Source organism: Protopterus annectens, chromosome 4.part1 (assembly GCF_019279795.1).
Source record: "Protopterus annectens isolate FY-2018-M chromosome 4.part1, PAN1.0, whole genome shotgun sequence".
Classification (NCBI taxonomy): Eukaryota; Metazoa; Chordata; order Ceratodontiformes; family Protopteridae; genus Protopterus; species Protopterus annectens.
This window is the reverse complement of record NC_056734.1, coordinates 683,073,713-683,095,636: the sequence shown is the minus strand read 5'-3', so window position 1 is coordinate 683,095,636 and position 21,924 is coordinate 683,073,713. Positions and strand designations below refer to the sequence as shown.

Genomic DNA, 21,924 nt, shown 5'->3' with positions numbered 1-21,924 from the left:
ATACATTTGCCTACCTTTTATCTAAACCCACAGAATAAGGGAGAGAGACTTCTGCATACTTTGGACATGCACAGACAGCTACGCTTTTACTTGGACAAGACTAAAGTCTTCAGAAAGACTGAGCAACAGTGGCATATGCTGCAGGTTCCCAAGGAAAAGCCATTTCAAAACAGACCATTTCAAAATGGATAGCCCACTGCATTCGTTTCTGCTACTCACAACATGGCAAATCAGTGCCCAAGGGCATTAGGCCACATTCTACCAGAGCAGCAGCCACTTCAGCAGCCTTCCTCAGAGGAGTACCAAACAAGGATATTGTGGAGGCTGCAACATGGACTTCAGTGACACTTTTACAAAGCACTACCATTTACCTCTCTACTCTAAATCCAGAGCAGGCTTTGCCACTGCAGTTCTGCAGGGCCTCATAGCCTCTCCAAACTCTATTTAGGCTCAGCCACCCTACCTCAGCTTTGGGATTCAACCCAAGTGTAATGACTGCAACACTGAAACACGAACATAGTACAGTTGTGTACCTACCATAAATGTAGATGTTAGTGTATTCACTGTTGCAGTCCAGGTTACCCTCCCACCCATCCCCCTTTTTCTTTGCTGGGACTCATCTGTACCCATCTATTCTATACAACCTATGTGGTGTAGTATTTGCTTGAAGATGAAGTTTATGTGCATGCTTTTTTATGATCATAATTTTTAAAGCCTACCCTTTTGGGGGCACCTGACATCTGGGGCAAGAAAAACCTAAAGAAAATGGCATCTGCTGCATCTTTTATACCCCTGGTGCACTGACGTCAGGGAGGAGGCGACAGCAACCGACGCCAGACCAGGACTTTGGAATTCAGGCCAACTGCGGGTAGCCTGTCAGCAGGATAACCCAAGTGTAATGACTGCAACAGTGAATACACTCTACCATCTACCTTTATGGTAGGTACACAACTGTACTTTCCCCACCTAGCCATCCCCCTGCCTTATTCTTCTAAAGGATCTATGAAGATGGCAGGACACTTGGGTCCTGTGTCTGAGCCTCATTTTGCCTTTCTTTCTACTCTGTCCTGGTAATGGATGGATGGTTGGTATATCAGCAGACTGAGTTGCTGGGTTGATTGTAGTGCATTATGGGTAAGAGGGAGGAGCTTGGGAGTCGGATCCAAGTCTGGAAAATGTGGCCGAGCCAGATCTGAGACCCAGTTGTGAGGAGGAATGAAGATGGACAACACAGATGCCAAGTTATGGCAAGACCTAACTTTAGACCATCTCTTGCATGCCCTAGATGTTAGACTATTGCGCTTTTACTTTTATAGGACTGTTTCCTTTTAGAAGGATGACCAGCTGAACATCTCGTTCACACCAAACTTTAAAGATGGCTATCGAACTGAATTTCATTTATGAACTTCACAAACTTATCAGGCGACCGAGCACCCACTCAGCCGTAGTAGTGACTACTTCCACTGCCTTTTTCAGAACTCCCTCACTGACATCTATGAGGCAGCCACGTGGTCTTCCATGCATACCTTCATCAAGCACTGTAAAATTAGGCTACATTTCCTGAGCTATAACCAGCTTTGATGCTTCCATTTGGACTGCATTTCCAGAGGTAGAACCACCTTTATTACCTTCATTCTGAAAGAGATAGATTCATGATTCCACTCTGATAATGTAGCTAGACATTCGGACCCATAAATCTGATCGGCTGGACGTACTGAAGTGTGCATGCATTATGCACTTGCTGTAATGAGTTTCATTCCGGTCCATCTGATACTGAGCCCCCCCCCCATACCCACACTTCATATCAGATTTCAATGAAAGGATCTATCATTGTAGTAAGTACATAACATTTTTTTTTTTTTTTTTACTGTATATGCTATCAAGAGCTTGTATGTGGGAACTTGTAAGAAAGTGCATTAGATTTGGTTAGGATGACCCCAAATGTTGGATCATTAAAGTACCCTCACTGAAGAAGAAAGAGAAGACCCTAAGTATGGCACGGATTGACTATAAAAAAGCATTTGATAGTATCCCACATTCATGGATAAGAGTGCTTAAAAATATATAAGGTATATCCTGCACTGATTGATTACATTACAGTAACCATGAAACGGTGGCAGACCACTTTGCAATTAAGCCATGATAAAGGACAGATTATCCCAGGGATAAACATCCAAAGGGGAATATTCCAGGGTGACTCCCTGTCACCGTTGCTATTTTGCCTTGCCATTAATCCATTAAGCTGTTTACTTAATAGCTTAGGTCATGGTTATAATTTGGCTTCTAGAAAACAGTGTAATGACTTCTCATCTTCTCTTTGTCGATTTAAAATTGTATAGCTCATCAGATGAGGAACTGAAAGCGCAGCTGCAGGTTGTCAAAACTGTTTCTGATGATATTGAAATGTCATTTTTGTCTTGATAAGTGTGCAAAAACAACCTTTAAAAAAGGAAAACTGCAGCACCAGGAAAACATCAGTTTGGGACAAGAATATTGATATAAAAGAACTTGAGCAAGAGGGGGTGTATAAATACTTGGGAATTGAAGGATCGGCAGTAAAACATGAACACATGTGAATAAAGCTTAGTAAGGAGTACTTTAGAAGACTTAAATTCATCCTGAAAACCGCATTGACACCTAGGAACAAGATCCAAGCTATAAATCAATTTTATCTTCCTGTCCTAACTTATAGTTTGAGTGATTGACTGGCCCCAAAAAGTGTTGGATAGACTGGATATTAAAACAAAGATGCTTCATGCTCACCAAATGATTTATAAAAATCAGTGTATACTAAGATTATATATTTCCCGTTCTGGAGATGGGATGGGCCTCCTTGAAATTGATTACATGTATAGATCTGCAGTTGTGGGACTCCACACATCTATTGACCTCACAAGATCCAAATGTGGTGAAAGTTTTGAAACATGAGAATAAATAGAAAATGACATCTCTGCTTAACTTAGAAGCATTTCGATGTCAAGCAGGAATGGAAATCAAGCCAAAAGTGGATAAAAACCAGGCAGCAACTGAATGAGCTAAAAAACTAAAGAATATGAGGTGAAGGACCAGATGAGAAGGCAAGAAATGTGGAAAAAATATAAATATAGTTGCAAGTATCAAACTTCTGGAAGAGCCTCATGTTGATCAAGAATGAATGCAGGAATGGTTAAGGAGAGGTGAATTTACATCAAGAAATGAAAGGTTAATATTGGCAGCCCAAGATTTTGGGCTACGTACATACTGGTTTGCCAAGTCCATTGAACATGTGGGAGAAACAGACATATGTAGGTTTTGTGGAACCGAATTGGGAACAGTCTCACACACCTTACTGCTGGTTGCAACAAATGGCAGAGGGGGACTGTATACTGAAAGGCATAATAATGTGGTGAGATTGTTACACTGGAGATTGTGCAAACATTTTGGTATCGAAGTGGCTGAAAAAACACTGGAAACATGAGCCAGAGAGGACCATCAAAAATTATTTGTACATCACATGTGATCACCCAATACCAACAGTCCAAAAGATAGATGCTAGAAAACCAGATATAGTGGTCCAACCCCCAGGGCTTAGGATCCAATGACATTCACCTCCTCTGCTTCATGTCCTCCTCTGATCCAACCTCGGGCTTCGTAGTCTGAAGAACCAGGGTTGGTACTAGTGGAATTCTTGGATCAGACACCTACCTTGGGTTGTATGCATTTGACCATGGCTCAGATGTCCTCTGCTCCATTGGAGCTGGAAGAATCTAGGAGCCGACACACTGGTCAGCTCCGGGGGGAGGGGGTCAAGTTGGATCAGACAGGCCTCTTGGGGCTTCGGCTCGAGTGAGTTTGGCTCCTGCCTCTGCCTAAGGTCCATCATCCTTAGTTCCAGGTGGTTCTGTGGCTTCTTCAGATAGAGGGATATCCTCAGATCAGGGTCGGGTGGCTTTTGAGTCATGAGGAGAGTGCTGTCTCCACAGACCGATCTACAGTCCTCTCGGGATATTTCTCTCCTCAGAGTACCGGTGCCTGCCTCATTCCCTCCACATCCATGGGGATGCAGAGACCCTAGGTCTCAGGATGCCCTACATGGCACCCCTCTCTTTCAAAACCTCCCCAGAATACCCTTCTGAGGAGGTCTCTTGGAAGAGGCTGTGCAAGAGGAATCACTTAGACTCCCCAGAGTAGTCTGTTACTGCTGATAGGACCTAGATGATGCTGAGGGGTCCCCACAGTTGCCTCCTGATGTCTCCTTTGGAGACACCCTGGAAAATAGTTAAACAGAGGTGACTGGAAGTCCTCCAACCCGTTGGCGGAGGAGTCCGTATACCGGAAGGTCTTTGGGTCTTACCCTCCCTCTTGGGTGTCTCCACCCTTCGAACTTCTAGACCTGGTTGGTTTCTCAACAGGCGTGGGAGTCCCCCGATTCCGTGGAGACTATTTCTAGGAAGCCAGACAAGTTTCACATCTCCATCGGGCAAAACTTCCTTAACTAAAGGAGTCCTAATTGATGTCACGGCTGTGGCGGCAGCCACTAAGAAGGATCTCTGAAACATCTTCTGTCCATCCTCCAAACAAGGAGTCCAGAACTATGGACAGGTACAGTAAACACATCTTTTCCTCAGCGGCCTTTTCTCTGATTGCTGAATTATCTTATCCATATTACAAGACTGCAGAGGGATCTCTAAAGGAGCTAGGAGATGCCCTCCAAGGTTCAGTAGCTGAAGGGGTTTCTGACTAGGTATCCTCTCATCTCACTACCTTCAATTTGGTGGTTAACGCATCCATGATGCTCATATCTTATGCATCTGATGGAGCGATTAGAGCATTGGGTTCTGGAATTTCCCTGAAGCATTCTTGGATGTACTTATGTGACTTTGAGAAACCCTTTAAGTCTTCCTTTATAAACACACTGTTTGACGGCTCATCTTTGGGCCTAAGGTCAAGGACACATTGCTAAGGTGTGAACAGGAGGGAAAGACTCTACCATAGGAGTCTGTTTTTCCATTCCCACTAGACCTTATCCCAAAGGATAGAGAGGTAGTGGTAAAATGTGGTACCAAAAATTGCAGATATTTTCAGGACGTACGTGGTGAACCTTTCCGCAGAGATGAGGGGGGGGGGAGTAATAATGGAAGATGCCGACCTCTGGGCAAAGGGGGTCTGCAAAATCAGGGTGACAGAAAACCTTTCTTTGGTAGGCCCTTTCATTGCTCCTGAAAGGAGGCCCGATTGTCCAGCTCTGGAGGCAGTCGAGGGTCGTTTATCTTTGTGCTCCGAAGCCTGGCGACAAACAAGACAAATGGGTACAAAGCATCATATCCAGATGTTGCATCATCCCCGTTCTCCCTTCTTCCCCCAAAGGTAAAACTTCGAAGGAACAGGCAACTCTAGAAATTCAAAAGTTGCTAGACAAGAGTCATCCAAAAGGTCCCCGTAGACCAAGCAGGATTTGCAACTTTAGTTTCAAATGAAACAGGAGGATTGGAGACCATTTCTGGAGCTCATCTTTCTAAACAAATCAGTAAAGAAGAGCAGGTTCTGAATGGTGACACTGCAGTCTGCGCTCCCATCTTTGGGAAAAGACAATTGGATGTGCTCTGCAGATCTGCAGGATGAGTACTACCACATAATGGACAGGTGATCCAGGAGACACTTGCGATTTCAGCTGGGAGCCACTCTCTGCCAGTTTTGAGCCCTACCTTTTGGTCTCACTACAGCCCCCAGGGTCTTCAAATGTATTGCAGTAGTAATGGCTCACTTGAGACTACTAGGATTCCTGTGTTTTCGTTCTTAGACAACTGGCAGTTAACCTCCGCGACCAGGCTTCAGCTAATCTAAACAGGAAAAACACTATCAAGAACTTAGCACAGCTCAGCTTCCAAAACCCAACAGGCAGGGTAGAATTTTTTTCACAATATTTTATTCCTTTGAAGGTGAAATTCTAAGGTACCAGAATAACTCCACAATACCCCTCATGTAAAATTCCATCAAAAGTTAATCATCTCTAATTAATGAATCTGTTATTCAATAAGCAGTGCAGTACAGCCATTCAACAGTTGTGTCCTTCAGCTTTTCCTGGTTAGGGGTCGCCATAGCGGAAATCCGGTCTACTAATGATTGGCAGTAGATTTTTTACGTGCCGAGTTGCCAGCCCTGACGCACAACCTTCAACGAAGGTACGCCCATTCACGCACGTCTCCACACAGAAGACTGTTTAGCTGAGAATCGAACAGGACAACGTCTTACTGTGAGGCGACAACGCTACCGTAGCACCACCACCGCAGTTATAGCCATTCAACAGTATTTTTTGAATTCCCAAAAGAAGTGTTAGAAAATCACTGAAAGACCCTCATAGACACATTCTAATCTTACCTTGCAACATTTTCCTTTAGTGTTTTTTAAAACATTTTCTTACAAAGTTTTAATGCAACATGAATGATAAATTTAAACACCATATGAATGAGGTATGGATAAATAACCTGAGATAGAAAATGAAGTTAAATATAACTATTCAAAACCATACATAATTACCCTTCCTGTCCCATGGTTAAATATTGAAAAAAACTTTTATAAAAGGAAATTTGTCAATATTCATCACTCTTGGTTGGAGTGTCCTATAATTAATAAACCTACACTCCAATTTATCCAACTCCAAAGCCAGAAACACAGCCTTGCAACTCTGCTCCCACCTAGGGATTACGATAAACTTTGCAAAATCCTCCTTAGAGCCTTCTGAACATGTGGCATTTATAGGGGCAGAGTTACTCAACACAAATGGTAGCGATACTTCCACCAGAAAGGATACAATCCCTAAGGTACCAGGTGATGCATCTTTTAAGAAGGAAGAAAGCCCAAGCGAAGATGGTCCTCAAAGCTATAGGGACCATGGCAGCCACGATAGTTTTAGTTCCCTTAGCCCGTCTGCACATGGGGATTCTTCAGTGGTTGCTGTCCACTCAGTGGTTAATGCAATAACTGCCTATGTCTCAAATAATCATAACAGAAACTTGCAAGAGGGATCTTCAATGATGGCTACACTCCACTCACGTATCTCTAGGTCGACCATTTATTTTTCTCCAACCTGTAGCCATGGTGACCATGGACACCTCTCAGGGTGGGGGGAGCATTATCTGGGAAAGACTGTCCAAGGCACCTGGCAGGATCACAAGGCCCAGTTGCACAACAGTGTCCTAGAGGTGAAAGCAGTGCTTTGTGTTGCAAGCACTTCAGGACTCTCTTCCCTTGGGAACCATTGCAATCCAGACAGACATGTCAGTTGTATGGTATATAAACAAACGAGGAGGGACCCAGTCTTACCCCATTTCTCGAGAGGCACTGAGTGTATGGCAGTGGGGTACCTCTTCCCAATGTTTTCTGATAGCAATGTACATCCCCCCGGGAAAATCCAATGCGATAGCGGACAGACTTAGGGCAGTTAAAATGCCTCATGAGTGGTCTCTGAAACAAGAAGTAGTGGAAAAACTTTTCTGAAAATGGGGCCAGCCTTGCTGCAAGCTTTTTTTTAATGTGTGAATGCCAAATGCAGCAGTTACTTTGCCCTCATGTCCCCCTCTGGAAGAGTTACCCAGGGATGCACTTGTTCACGATTGGCCCACGGGCCGCCTCTGTGCATTTCCTCCTTTACCACCGATTTCCAAAGTCCTTCAGGAATCCAGCTCTTTGGGAGGGGACTTGATTCTCATTGCTCCATATTAGACTTGCCAAATATGGTTCCCCTTCCTGTGGCCTTGTCTTTGGGAAGAGCCTTGGATTCTGGACCCAGTTCCAGGCCTCCTGACCCATGCATCGGGCTCTTCACCCATCCCTTCAAACCCTCAAACTGACAGCATGGCTGCTCCAAATACAGCGATAGCCAGGTTTCCAACCCTTGCCTCTCGAGTTAAACACATCCATGTGAAATTGTTCGATCTCGCCATTTGTTCTTACACACTGGTTCGGAGACTATCTTCTGCTCAGTCGGCCACATCACCAACTCCGCATCTTCGAGAAAGCTCGAGGCACAGTTCTATCCCATGATCCTCCTGTGCTAACCCTCAGATCTAGTTTGCCGCTAGCAGCAGATCGCATCGTGAGAGGATCGGGTCAGTATTTTTTCATACCATTATACTATTCCTTTTTGAAGTTTGTAGTTTTAAAAGTAGTTTAAAAAGTAGATTAGTATAGAGTGTGATAGTTTATTAGAGAGTGTGTTTTCATATAGCTAAAGTAGTTTAAATAGTTTAGTGTTTTACTTCAGTTAAGGCCTTGTTCTGTCAGGACTGACAGTAGGATTTAAATTATTTTTTCTGCCTTAACTTATTCCCTATATATATATATATATATATATATATATATATGTATATATTTATATATATATATATATATATATATAGGAATAATACTTATCTCTCTCTCTCTATATATATATATATATATATATATATATATATAAGAGAGAGAGAGAGAGAGATAAGTATTATTCCTATATTTAGGATGTTAGTGTGTTATTATATATATATATATATATATATATATATATATATATAGATATCTATATATATATATATATATATATATATATATATATATATATATATATATATATATATATATATATATATATATATATATATATATATATATATATATATATATATATACATATATATACATATACATATATATATATATATATATATATATATATATATATATATATATATATATACAACTTAAAATAGCAGAGCTCACCGACAACTGAATTAACCGACGCAAAAGCGACATTTACAAGGTAAGGGGTAACCGCTACTCAAGCCTACCGTGGTTTAAGAAGGGTGGCAGTGTCATGCAACCATGGTAGGCATGAGTAGCGGAGTTACATCCCTTACCTTGTAAACGTCCGTTTTTGCGCTGTCGGTTAATTCAGTTGTCGGTGGAGTCAGTTTCGTTATTTTAAGTTGTCGATGGTTTGATAGGTACCCATATATATATATATATATATATATCGATATAGTGTGTTAGTATTTTGTTTACTAGATATCTTAGAGTGCTAGTATGTCTAAAAAAGCTAAGTCAGGCTTTAAAAGGCGTCAATGTGGACAAATGATGTCCATAACTGATCACCATTCTTCCTGCGTCTACTGTCTTGGCTCTCTCCACTTGCAGGAAGACTGTTCCATCTGTCATTCCTTCAGTGCGAGGGTCATGCTAGAAAGGAGCAGGAAGTTGGTGGACAGAGGGTTATTAAAACCCGACTTTCAGGAGGCCCTGGATAAGTCTTCGAAGGGGCCCAAGTCTTCGAAGGGGCCCAAGTCTTCGAAGGGGCCCATTCTTCCTGCGTCTACTGTCTTGGCTCTCTCCACTTGCAGGAAGAGACTGTTCCATCTGTCATTCCTTCAGTGGGAGGGTCATGCTAGAAAGGCGCAGGAAGTTGGACAGAGGGTTACTAAAACCTGACTTTCAGGAGGCCCTGGATAAGTCTTCGAAGGGGCCCAAGTCTTCAAAGGGGCCCAAGTCTTCAAAGGGGCCCAAGTCTTCAAAGGGGCCCAAGTCTTCAAGAGTGTTGGAGCCGAAGTCCTCGGCTCAGAGCACCTCTTTTCAGATTCGGACGCCGGCTCCAAAGACCTCTGGGTCGGGCGTCGAATGTTTGTCTCTGATCGAGACTCTGGTATTGGAGCCGGTGTCAGAGGTACCACCGCCTTCAATCGTTCGCTCGGATTCTGGTTCGACCCGTTCTTCGAGGCCGCACTCCGAAGTGGACCAAGTGGTACAGAAGCTAATGGAGAACTCTGCTCTGTCCAAACTAATCGAGGTTTCGTCCCAATTGTTTTCGAAACTCGAGGCTCTTCCTGCCCCAGAGACAAATCCTCCTCCGAGACCCGTCGAGTCGTCTGAGCCAGGAATCGAAGAGCCGATGATTGTAGAGCCCTCGATGCCAAAGCCTCCAGTAGCGCCATCAGCACCGTTAACCTCGATACCTTTGGAACCAGCCGGGGGGTCTCAGAGCCGACTATCTTTCCTAGGATCCGGGGCGGACAGTCGTACCGAACTTTCGGTTCCGACTCTCCCCCTCGGAGCCTCGGCTCAGATTAGCTTGGATCCGTCCTCAGGGTCGGAGCCCGTGGTCCTGGTTCCGGGGAAACTGCCTGCTTCTTCTGAACCGATGGGGTCCTCGGGCCGGGGCACCGGTGCCTTTGACATCATGAGGAAGGTCTTGTCTGAACAGACACATACGTCATCGGCATCTTCTTCTCCTCCCCCAAAGGGTCCACGTTCTGCTTCTGTACCTTCGGTTCCTACCAGGCGTCTAGACCCAATGCCTCAGCCAGCCCCAGAGGGCACCCCTGGTTCCTCGGATGCCTCCCCAGAAGCCCCTCTGAGGATGTACCGAGGAAAAGATTGTGCAAGAGGAGGTACATTGATTCCCCACAGGAATCTCTGACATCTGATACCGATTTGGATGAAGCAGAAGGGTCCCCATGGTCCCCCTCTGAAGATGTCTCTCTTGCTGACATTTTGGAAATCTTGAAATAGAGGGGAGACTGGCAGACCCTTGCCCCTTCTGTAGATGAATCTGTGTTGCTGAAGGCATTTGGGGCTCAACCTTCTACCTCCTGGGTGACCCCTCCCTTTGATGAGCTCAAGGACCTGATAGCGTGAAGGGCGTGGGAGACACCTGATAGTGGAACCGGTCCCCCGCAGACCCAACAAATATATCACAGCCCCTCAAGACAAAAGCTTTCTGACTAAAGGAGTGCCAGTGGATACTATGGTGGCGGCGGCAGCCACTACGAAGGAAATTTCCGAATCATCTTCCTCTGTTCATCCTCCTAATAAGGATTCTAGGACGATGGCAGGTATGGGAAGCGCGTGTTTAGTTCTGCGACTTTTTCCATGCGATCGCTGAACTACCTTACGCATTTCACGTGTCTACAGAGAGATCTCCTCAAGGAACTGGGAGATGCTCTCCAGGGCAATACAGATGCTGCTTTCTCAGAGAAAGTGACAGCCCACCTTAACACCCTCAATTCCATAGTTAACTCGTCCATGAGGCTCATTTCGTATGCAGCCGAAGGTTCGAGTAGGGCGGCAGCCTCAGCAATTGCTCTGAGGAGACTATCCTGGCTGCGCCTATGCTCTTTTGTGGAAGCCTTCAAGTCTTCCTTTGCTAACGCCCCTTTTGATGGTGCCTCACTGTTTGGTCCCAAAATAAAGGAGACTCTCACTAGGTGCGAGCAAGAAGGGAAGACCCTGTCTGCCGTAAGGGTCCGTTTTTCCGCCCCATCGTGACCATACCCCAAAGGGCAAAGAGGCGGAAAAATGTGGTTCCGAAAGACTCTGGGATCCTTTCAGCCCACACAGAGTGATGCACCCTCCAGAGGCAGAGGAGGGGGAAGAAATGGAAAACGCCGCCCAGGCGGCAGAGGGGGTCTGCAGAATCAGGGCGACAGATACGTTCTCTGGGAAGCCCTTTCAGCACTCCTGAGTGCATGCCCGGCTGTCCTACTTTGGATGCAGTCTGGGGGTCATTTGACTTTATACCCAGTGGCCTGGCTAAATCTTGCATCGGATTCCTGGGTAAAAAGCATCGTTACCAGAGGCTACAATATTCCATTTATAAAAATTCCACCTGCCCCCAAAAAGCTCCCAGATGTTCCACCCAGTCTGCGAGACCAGGCAGCCGTAGAAATAAAAAGGCTCCTCGAAAACAGTCATCCAACCAGTCCCAGCGGACCAGAAAGGATCCGGGACTTACTCAAGGTTCTTTTTAGTTCCAAAGAAAATAGGGAACTGGAGGCCAGTTTTGACCTCAGCAGACTCAACACTTCCGTGAAAAAGGAAAAGTTCCGGATGGTCACGCTACAGTCAATCCTTCCTTTTCTACAGGACGGCGACTGGATGTGCTCTATAGATCTCAGATGCGTACTACCATATCAAGATGGCCAGAGCGTCCAGAGATCACCTGCGCTTCCGGCTGGGAGCCAGTCACTTCCAGTTTCGTGCTCTGCCCTTTGGCCTCACCTCAGCCCCCAGGGTGTTCACCAAATGCATGGTAGTATTAGCATCTCACTTGAGACAAATGGGATTCCGAGCGTTTCCTTAACTAGATGACTGGCTCCTGTCCGCCACCACCGAGTATCGTCTTGTGCAAGCCAGGGATTGCACCATCAACCTTTGCTCCTCTCTAGGCATAACAGTCAATTTTGGAAAATCTGTCTTATCTCATCACCCTCACAGCGTATCTCATTTATAGGGGCAGAGTTAGACACTTCCCTGGCTCGAATCGATCTCCCCCCACTAAGAGCATCAGCCCTCAGAAATCAAATTTCTATCCTTCAGAGCAGGAGAGTCCCTGCACAGCAAATCTTGTGTGCTAGGAATGATGGCAGCCGCTCTTATCGTAGTCCCCCTAGGCAGGATGCATATGAGGATTCTTCAATGGATGCAATTCGCTCAGTGGTCTTACCGACAGCTACCACTATCTCACGAGATCTTAATCACGAACTCCTGCAAACGGGATCTCCTATGGTGGATGCACAGTCAGGACCTAACAGCAGGCCGATCATTTGTGTTGCCTAGTCCTATAGCTACTTTAACCACGGACGCTTCCCTGATAGGGTGGGGGGGTCTTTTTCAGGGAAGTAAGTCCAAGGTCAATGGTCCAACTTGGAGTACAACCTGCACATCAATGTCCTAGAGCTGAGGACAGTGTTTCTAGCGTTGCAACACTTTCACAAGTCCTTACCTCTGGGAACAGTGACAGTTCAGACAGACATGTCAGTAGTCTGGTACATAAACAAACAGGGAGGAACTAGGTCTTATCCATTGTGCAGAGAGGCCCTCAGGATTTGGCAATGGGCTGTCTCTACAGGACACTTTCTGATAGCAACGCACATCCCGGGGACATACAACGTCATTGCGGACAGGTTGAGCAGAGCCATCCTGTTGCCCCACGAGTGGTACCTCAAATCTCAAGTAGCGGACAAGATTTTCCGCAGATGGGGCCAGCCTTGCTGCGACCTATTTGCATCCCTATTGAATGCCAAATGCTGAAGCTACTTTGCCCTACTACCCCCTCTGGGGGGTGCCCCCAGGGACGCACTGGTACACGATTGGCCCCCGGGTCTCCTTTACACTTCCCCCGTCCCGCTAATTCCCAAATTCCTGCAGAAAGCCAAACGTCTGGAAAGGACCATAATTCTGATAGCCCCATTCTGGCCTAGACAAATCTGGTTCCCCTTTCTTCAAACTCATCAGGTGGAGGAACCGTGGATTCTGGACCCAGTGCCAGATCTGTTGACGTGCTCGTTGGGAGTTCCTCACACATCTCTCAAGTCCCTCAAACTGACAGCTTGGCTGCTCCGCATCCCATCTTAGCCAGGTCAGATTCCTGTCCCCTGCAGTACAACACATAATTGTATCTTCCCACAAGCCATCCACAAGGAAGCTATACAACAGCAAATGGAAACGTTTTGCATACTGGGCCTCGCAGCAGGGTATAGATCCGTCAGGGGCTCCAGTGCACAAGATATTAGAATTTCTTTTGACACTTTTTCATGAAGGAGCATAGACTCCCACGATAAGGGTACAACTTGCGGCTATATCTAATTTTCATGTTGGTCAGGGAGATCTCTCATGTCCCACAGACTTTGCAAAGCCTTTATGAAAGGTACCTTTCACCTCCTTCCCCCCTTTCGTAATCCAGTTGCCTCATGGAATCTTAACCTGATGTTATCACTGCTCATGTTGCCCCCATTCGAACCAGCTGCCACAACCCTTCTTAAATTTTTGTCGTGGAAGACACTTTTTCTGGTTGCCATCACTTCCGCCCTGAGGGTTTCAGAGTTGCAAGCGTTGTCTGTCCGGCCCCCATATATGATTTTTCATCCAGATAGGGTAACATTGTGCATCAATCCATCTTTCCTTCCAAAGATTTGTTCGGTCCAGAATATTAATCAATCGGTTGAACTTACCCACCTTCTTCAAAAATCACTCCAATAAGTTGGAATACATGCTGCACAAATTGGACCTCCACAGGCAGCTGAGATTTTACTTAGGACGAAGGAATACAGAAAGTCAGACCAACTATTTGTATCATATGCTGACCAATGTAAGGGAAAGGCGGTAACAAAAGTTACTTTATCCAAATGGCTCTCAGACTGTATAAATTTCATATATTCAGAATCAAAGCAACAACTCCCCTTTAACCCCAAGGCTCATTCTACGAGGGCGATTGCTACTTCTTTAGCCCATGCCGCTCGCTTGCCATTGGATACCATTTGTGCGGCGGCAACTTGGGTGAAACCACATACATTTATCGCTCACTACAAATTAGATAAAAACTCCAGAGACAGGGCGACGTTTGGTTCCACTGTTCTCAGGAATGTTCTCCCGTGAGCCACCCAGGGTAAAGGAGCTAGGGACGCTACCTGTGTGTAAGAACAAACTGCGAGATCAATTTCACATGAAGTTTTGTTCTTACCATAACGTTCCATGTGAATTGTTCATCTCTCCTTTGTTCTTACATCCCCCCCTCCATCCCCCATCCTGCGTTCTGGAAGAACGGGTACGACTGCTTTCGAGTTCAGTCTTCTCTAATATTGTTATTCTTGGGCTTCCTAGAGTACATCAGGGATGGCATCTTTTCTCTTCTATTGATGACAGAGTACCAGGCAGTGTGGTTGTGTTTTTTCTATGCGCTTAGGGCGCAGTAACTAGTGGGATTCTTCTGGTGTTAGCAAACTAGATCTGAGGGTTAGCACAGGAGGATCATGGGATAGAACTGTGCCTCGAGCTTTCTCGAAGATGCGGAGCTGGTGATGTGGCTGACTCGGAGCCGACGATCGGCTCTGAACCCGTGTGTAAGAACAAAGGCGAGATGAACAATTCACATGGAACGTTATGGTAAGAACATAACTTCTTTTTCTCTTCCCATAAGGCATCAACATGGAAGATTTATAAGAGCAAATGGAAATTTCTGCCTAAGAGCTACCAATGGTCATGTCCATCCTTTTTCTGCTCCTATTAATTTCATCCTTGACTTCCTAGTCAATTTTTTTGACGGTGCAGCTGCAGCCAATATTAGGGTTCAGCTAGCAGTGATCTCCAGTTTTCATGTGGGAGATTCTAGCTACAGCATAATGTCTCATAAACTATGCAAGGCTTTCCTCAAAGGTACTATGTTATTATGACCACCTATCAGAGACCTTCCAGTGCCATGGGGCCTAAATTTCATTCTATCGTGCATAGTTTTTCCTCCCTTTGAACCAGCATAGTCTTGCAAATTTAAAATGTTTGACTTGGGGAAAACTATTTTCTTGATAGCAGTCACGTCTGCTAGGATATCAGAGTTGCAAGCATTGTCCATAAAGCCCCAATATTTGCTTTTCTATAAAGACAGGGTGTCTGCCAACAAACCCCCCCTTTTTACCTAAAGTGGCTTTAGAGATAAATTTAAACCGAAATATATAATTACCATTTTTCTTCCCAAATTTTGAAAAGGCAGAGTACATGTTACATCAGCTTGACATACATAGACGGTTACGTTTTTACCTGCATAGCACCACAGAATTCTGAAAATCTAATCAGTTGTTTCCTTTTCAGATTCCAAAAAAGTATCCGGTTTCTAAAGTTGCTTTCCAAATGGCTATCAGACTGCATAACTTTTATTTACAAGTCTCAAAATAAAGAACTTCCAAAAAATGTAAGGCCCATTCTACAAGAGCCATTGCAACTTCAGCCTTTTTGGCTAAACTATCAATTGACGACATTTGCGCTGCAGCAACATGAGCTAAACCACATACCTTTATCACTTATTACAAATTTGATTTGGCCTCCAGGAATAGAGCTCCCTTTGGATCCATGGATGTCCTTCTATTCCAGTGTTGCATTATTCTACATGTGGGTTTACCCTTCCTTTCATGTACGTCGGCCAGTATTCCAAAATTTTTCAGTCCCACAAGGTCTGACGTGGCTGCAGGAACACGGGCCATAAAAGTGACGTCTGCACGCACCAGCGCTCAGAACTGAAAGCCCCAGTTGAACCCAGTCCTAGTAGGGCATAGTCCGTCCATTGCCACTCAGCAGAGTAAGTGCAACCTGACAGGAGTGGAAGGAATACTGCAACATGGAAGAGAAGGACATCTATGGTTATGGTAAGATTTTACACAACTTTCCTATGTCTCTATTCCAGTGTTGCTGTATTCTACATGTGGGGGATTGCCAAAGCTCACTGTGAATTGAGTGGTGGCCTGGAAGAAGAATCCATGAAGGATAGCCCTGGCTAAAACCTGCCCTTGCCCTAGGGATGTGGTCCAGCTTGTAATGCTTGGTGAAAGGGTGCACTGAGGACCAAGTAGCTGCTTCAAGGATTGTGCTGGTGCTTAGGGCCCTTAAAGAAGGCCCCAGAAGAGGCCATTGATCTGGAGTGGGCTTTAACATTGCCTTGCAGCGTTTTCCCATGGTACAAGTAACAGAAGGAAATTGCCCTTGATGTCCAGGCTGAAATGGTCTGTTTGGACGCTACTTTCCCCAGGGCTCAGGAGACAATTGGCCAGATTTCCTAATGTACTTGGGAATGAAGTACTGTCTCACTATCCCCCTGTGGATTGGTGGAAAAGGTGGGAAGATGTATGGCCTGATTTAAAGATAGTTCATTCACTGCCTTGGGCAAGAAGGACTGTTAGTCCTGAGAGTATCCCTGTCAAAGTGGGAGACCATAAAAGGTTGTGTAGCCAGAGCCTGAAGCTCTGAGACCCCTCCTGGCTGAGGTCAGAGCCACCAATAAAACAGTTTTCTTTGTGCCAAATTTTAGGGAGGATTTGGCTGCTGGGTCAGACCGCCAGGGTCAGTTTTTCTAGTGCATAGTTAAGGTCCCCCTTCCCTTCTCATATTCCTAGAAGACCGGGTCTGTGCAAATTGGACTGTCTTGATCTCTGTCCTTCAGCAGCCTCCGAGTCCTTCCATGAAGTACGTATAACACTACAGTTAGGTCAAACAAGATCTGGGGATGGTTCTAATGCATGCTAGGGTAGGGACTTTAGCCGTGAACTGACAGAGGGCCTCGAGCTTGTAAATAAACCTAACGTAGTAAGGATGAAGATGGACAGCACGCATGGAACATTATGGTGAGTAGATAACTTTTTTTTTTTCCTGTATTTATAGGAAGTAATGCATTTGCAGCAAAAATTGTTTGGTGTGATTAAAGTTTTTAGGAGATGCAATGCTATACTATAAAAACAAGTGGACAGATTTTATCAGAAATCCCCTGCACTTGACATATAAAAGCAAATTTGTGTAAAGCAAAACATGAAAAAATTGTAAAGTATATCATTTTAGATAATGTTTATATTGTAAGAGGTGAAGATGCATTACTTGTGTTCTCCCAACAATTGCTATAGAACCTTTAACACTAAACTCCTGCCAGCTCTGGCCAAAGTGATCTTGACTTAATATTTCATACAAAGGATAACGCTTAGGGGAAAGTGTACTACAGCTACATCTAGTGTCTGTATTGATGCATAAATGTAGGCTGCACTGTGATTTGAGTACACTTACTTTTCATGTTTCTTCCATCAAAGCCAGATTTGCTTATTTACATATACCTCTAATTTAGTTTTTTAGGCTACTACTTGCCTTATTTTTTATTTTCTTTCCCCGGGATTCTGGGATAGGGAGGATTGGGTGATGCTATATTGCATAAAAATGGCATGCCAGTGATTTAAAAATTGTATCCGCTAGCGTTTAAAGATTTTCAACAGTCTGGTTGTGTTTTGTAACCCATATGGTGCTTCTAATGCAGGTATTCCTTATTCTTTACCCTTCTTGTGGATCGATTGCTATCACTTGAATATCTGCTTTGAACTTGGACTGTAGGGTAGAGATTTAATATTTGATTTTTGATACATCATAGCAGTGTTTTATTGTTTTGCTGTTAGAGTTGCCTTAATCTGCAAACATTGTTCTTTCAGATTTCAAAACTCTCACTACATCGTATAGAAGACAAACCTGCTGAAGAATTGCCCAAATTGAACAAGGAGGATCTTGAGGCCATTAAGGATCCTGATATTATAAATAACCAAATTGCATTGCTCGAAGCAAAGTGTTTGGAAATGAAGCCTAACTTGGGTGCCATCGCAGAGTATAAAAAAAAGGTAAAAATATGCTTTAATTTTTAACCTGTATGAGCAAATTGTTTCTCCTAACCGTTTTTTAGCATTTAATGTGGTGTCTTTTCCATGCAACTCAATAAGGGTCATCAGATCCAATCAGATCAGACTTCTGCACCTTTTTTCAAGCTCTTGAATCCAGGACTTGGGTGCCTCCCCTACCTGTAATTCCCTCTTTTCCCTACCATACCTCAGATCCTGTTTGCCACAAGCATGGTAAAAACACATTCTGCAAGGGCTCAGTGCTTTTTTCCAGGTAGGGATTGTATTCCATCATATAGGTTCATAGGTTGGTACTAAGCTATTGGCCCTAGGGGCCTATGCAAGCCTAGCCATAACAATTCCCTGGATATTTCTTCCCACAATATTTACTTCTCTGGACCCCTATCTAGCAGGGTGACTGACATGATCCCCAGGGTGAATTTCCCATCTCCCATCCAATCATAAAGGTTCCTTTTGAAGAGGGCCAATGAGGCACTCTGCTTGACATGTATGGGCAGTCTATTCCAAAGTATGGGGAGTCTCTGGGTCAGGAACCTATCCCTCCAGCATGTTTTGTTCATTGTGATGACAAGGTTTAGATCCCTGGAGCATGTGGCTCTGAGGGATTGGGATTTCTTTAAGTGGAGCATGTCCAACAGCTCAGGGTTTGACATGGCCTTGTATGTTAAGCAGAGATCGCCTCTGAGTAGACGATATGCCACAGAGTATAGCTGGAGGTTTTTTTTAGACGGTCAGCATATGGCATCTGCTTTAGGACTGTGATTCTTTTAGTGAGGTATTTCTGTGGCCTTTCCAGCTGTTGCAGATGTCTTGAGGTACATACCAAACTGGGCATTATACTCTATAATGGGTCTAATTAGGGATGAGAACAGTGGGACAATGACATCCTTTTTTCTGTATGAAAAGCCCTTAGTGATGAGATGTGCCACATAGAAGGATTTCCTGACTGTTGTGGCGATGTGGTTATCAAAAGTGAGACCACTGTCCACCTGTGTCCCTAAGTCTCTCATCACACTTTCAGTGTTTAGTGTCCTGCCACCTATGTGGTAATTCATGGGTACATGTTTTTTTCCAAAGTGGATTAACTATACATTTCTTGGTATTAAGCTTGAGCCCATGTCTCTGGCACCAGGCATCTGTTTCTGTAAGGCCCTTTTGTAGAATATCCACATCATTTGGGGATTCAATAATGGCTCCCAGTTTGCAGTCATCTGCAAAATTTCTTAGCCAAAGTCCCTTAGTGTTGGCCTGTACTTCAGAGAAGTAGATGCCAAACAAGAGTGGTCCCAGGACTGAACCCTGAGGTACTCCACATATTACTTGTCTGGAACTTGATTTGGAGTCTGCTACTTTTACAGTGTGGGCTCTGTCAGTAAGCCAGTTGGCAACCCATCGAGTGATGTAGGAATTTATGCCCAGCTTAGTAAATTTATCTATGATTCCAGAGTGGGGGGTGGTGTCGAAGGCCTTGGCGACGTCCAGATAAGTTGTGTGGTCCACCTTACCCTCGTCCACAGCTCTGGAGACTGATTCGAAGAAGTCAATCAGATTCCGGAGACAAGATCAGCCCTTCACAAACCCAAACTGGGTGGGTGCAGTGTTTGAAGGTTGCCATTGTCATTGTTTATAAGTTCCATGATAATGCGTTCCATGCCCTTGCAGATCAGGCTTGTCAGACTGATGGGACAGTAGTTCCCGGGATCCAAGGCGGATCCTCCCTTATGGAGCGGGATAACTGTAGCTATGCGCCACTCAGTGGGCACGAAGCCTGAGGTGAGACTATGATTAAACATGATGCTTAGGTGAGGTGCCAGTTCATTTTGTAGTTCATGTAGTACACAGCCTGGGATGTCATCTGGTCCCATGGATGCTGTATTCTTAGCTTTGGAGGGTGCGGTTTCTACCTGTGTGGCCGTGATTATTGGAATTTGGCAATCTTTTGGTATTGAGATGGGCCCTTTAGGGGGTGAGAGGTGGCGAAATTGGCACTAAATCGATCTGCCAGGATATTGGCCATATCCTTGGGATCAGTATATTTAATGCCATTCTGTTGTAGCTCACAGCAGATCTGAGCATTGCCATTTAGATTCTTGACATAACTATAGAATGCAATTTTATTTTGTGAAACAGCTTGAGATTTTTGAGGGATCTCAGCTTCTTTAGGCTGGTGGAGGGTATTTTCCATCCTGGATTTTCCTCTTTTTCTGCAACAGTTTCTTCCTTCTGTTGTATAGTTTGTTTATAGCAGGGGACCACCAGATTGGCTTCCTTTTTTTGGAGAAGAGCATCTTGGTTCTATTTGGGATTCATGCACGAATAGTGGATGTGGCTGTGTGTGTGTGCTAGTGTGTAGGATTCTACAATCAAACTTCCAAATCCCGTCTGCGTGGGTGTTGTGAAGTTTGTCACTTCTCACTTCAGCAGCATGAAGTTGGTTTTGGAGAAGTTTAAGGAGGTTTCGGTGATTTGCTTATGGTCAGACCTGACCAATGAGGGGTGACCACTGGTGTGGAGCATCTATCTCCCATGTTGGTAATGACCAAGTCTAGGATATTGTTAGTTGATCCAAAAAGGAGTTGGTACCCGAGTAGTTTTCCCAATTAATGGCAAGGTATTTGAAATCACCCAGTATTAGAGTGTTTAGTTGTATCTTAATATTTTCCAGTATATTTAGAAAGGTGGGATTGCAGTCTTACCTAGTGTTAGTTTCACCTGGAGAATTTCAGATGCATTGTGTTGGGACAACTAGCCTGGAGGTGTGAATATCCTTGGTGAATATGGACACTCCTCCACCTTTAGTGTTGCCTGGTATTGCAGGGATGCTCTCTGGAGCCTTGAACCAGGTCTCAATTACTGCACATATATCGATGCTCTCCATTTTTAGGAATGCCTCGAGAGTACATTTTGAGGTTTAGACTTCTAGCATTGAGTAGCATTACCTTCAGATTTTGCATGCTTGTATCTGTTATTGGTGGTTTTATCCTAAAAAGGCACTATAGGAGTAAACTGAATCCCAGGGGTGACAGGTGCATACCATCTCTGACAAAGCATCGTGGTTTGTCGATCATGTCTTCCCAAGCAGACATACTGGATCCGTTCAAGTCAATCATTTTGTCCTTCTACTGTGGTATCATTCTGGGCGAAGGCATGATGCTACTCAGGGCTAGGGTCATACCTGCCTGGGTCACATGATCCAAGAGCTCTTCCATGTCTCTTTTCATGTAGTCCAGGGAGGTACATCTCAAGTCATTCACTCCAGCATGGACAATGACAGCATGGGTTGTGGCAGATCCTGGCACCCGACAGGCAGCTGACTGTAATTTTCTCCTTGTTCAGCCTGGTGCGTGGGACAACAGTGTGCCTGACTATAGAGTCACCTATGACTAAAGTGTTGGGTACATTGTCTTGCCTTAGGGGCTGTTGTTGGGTGGCACACTGGTGTTGAGCTATGTCACTTTGGTTGTGACTGGTGTTTACGTTTCGGCTTCTGAGGTCCTTGTTGCTTGGGCAGATTAATGTTAAGGGCCTCCGCATATGTGGGTTTAGTGTTGCTATATGTGGGTGTTGATGATGTGGGTTTTGAAGGGCTGTGAGTTGCTTGTGGTGCAATGCAGGTGTTAACCTTCTCCTCTTGACTGTCTAGCACAATCTTGGCCGGAGAGAGCTTTGCTTCCAGTGTGGCTATGTAAGTGCATCGCTTGCAGGTTGTAGTGTTGGGTGGTAGGAGGAGAGGATTGTCTGTGTACATGAGGCTGTTGCCACACTGCCC

At 44.7% G+C, this 21,924-nt stretch overlaps 1 protein-coding gene across 1 annotated transcript in view; it reads left to right on the top strand.

Annotated features, from left to right (window-relative positions):
• SMC4 (structural maintenance of chromosomes 4) overlaps positions 1-21,924 on the top strand; it is a gene marked incomplete in the record, with an annotated part of 1,657,727 nt that overhangs the window by 1,419,203 nt on the left and 216,600 nt on the right. Inside the window, 1 exon segment of the mRNA XM_044070462.1 lies at positions 17,955-18,137. Coding sequence (XP_043926397.1) covers positions 17,955-18,137 — 183 coding nt within the window.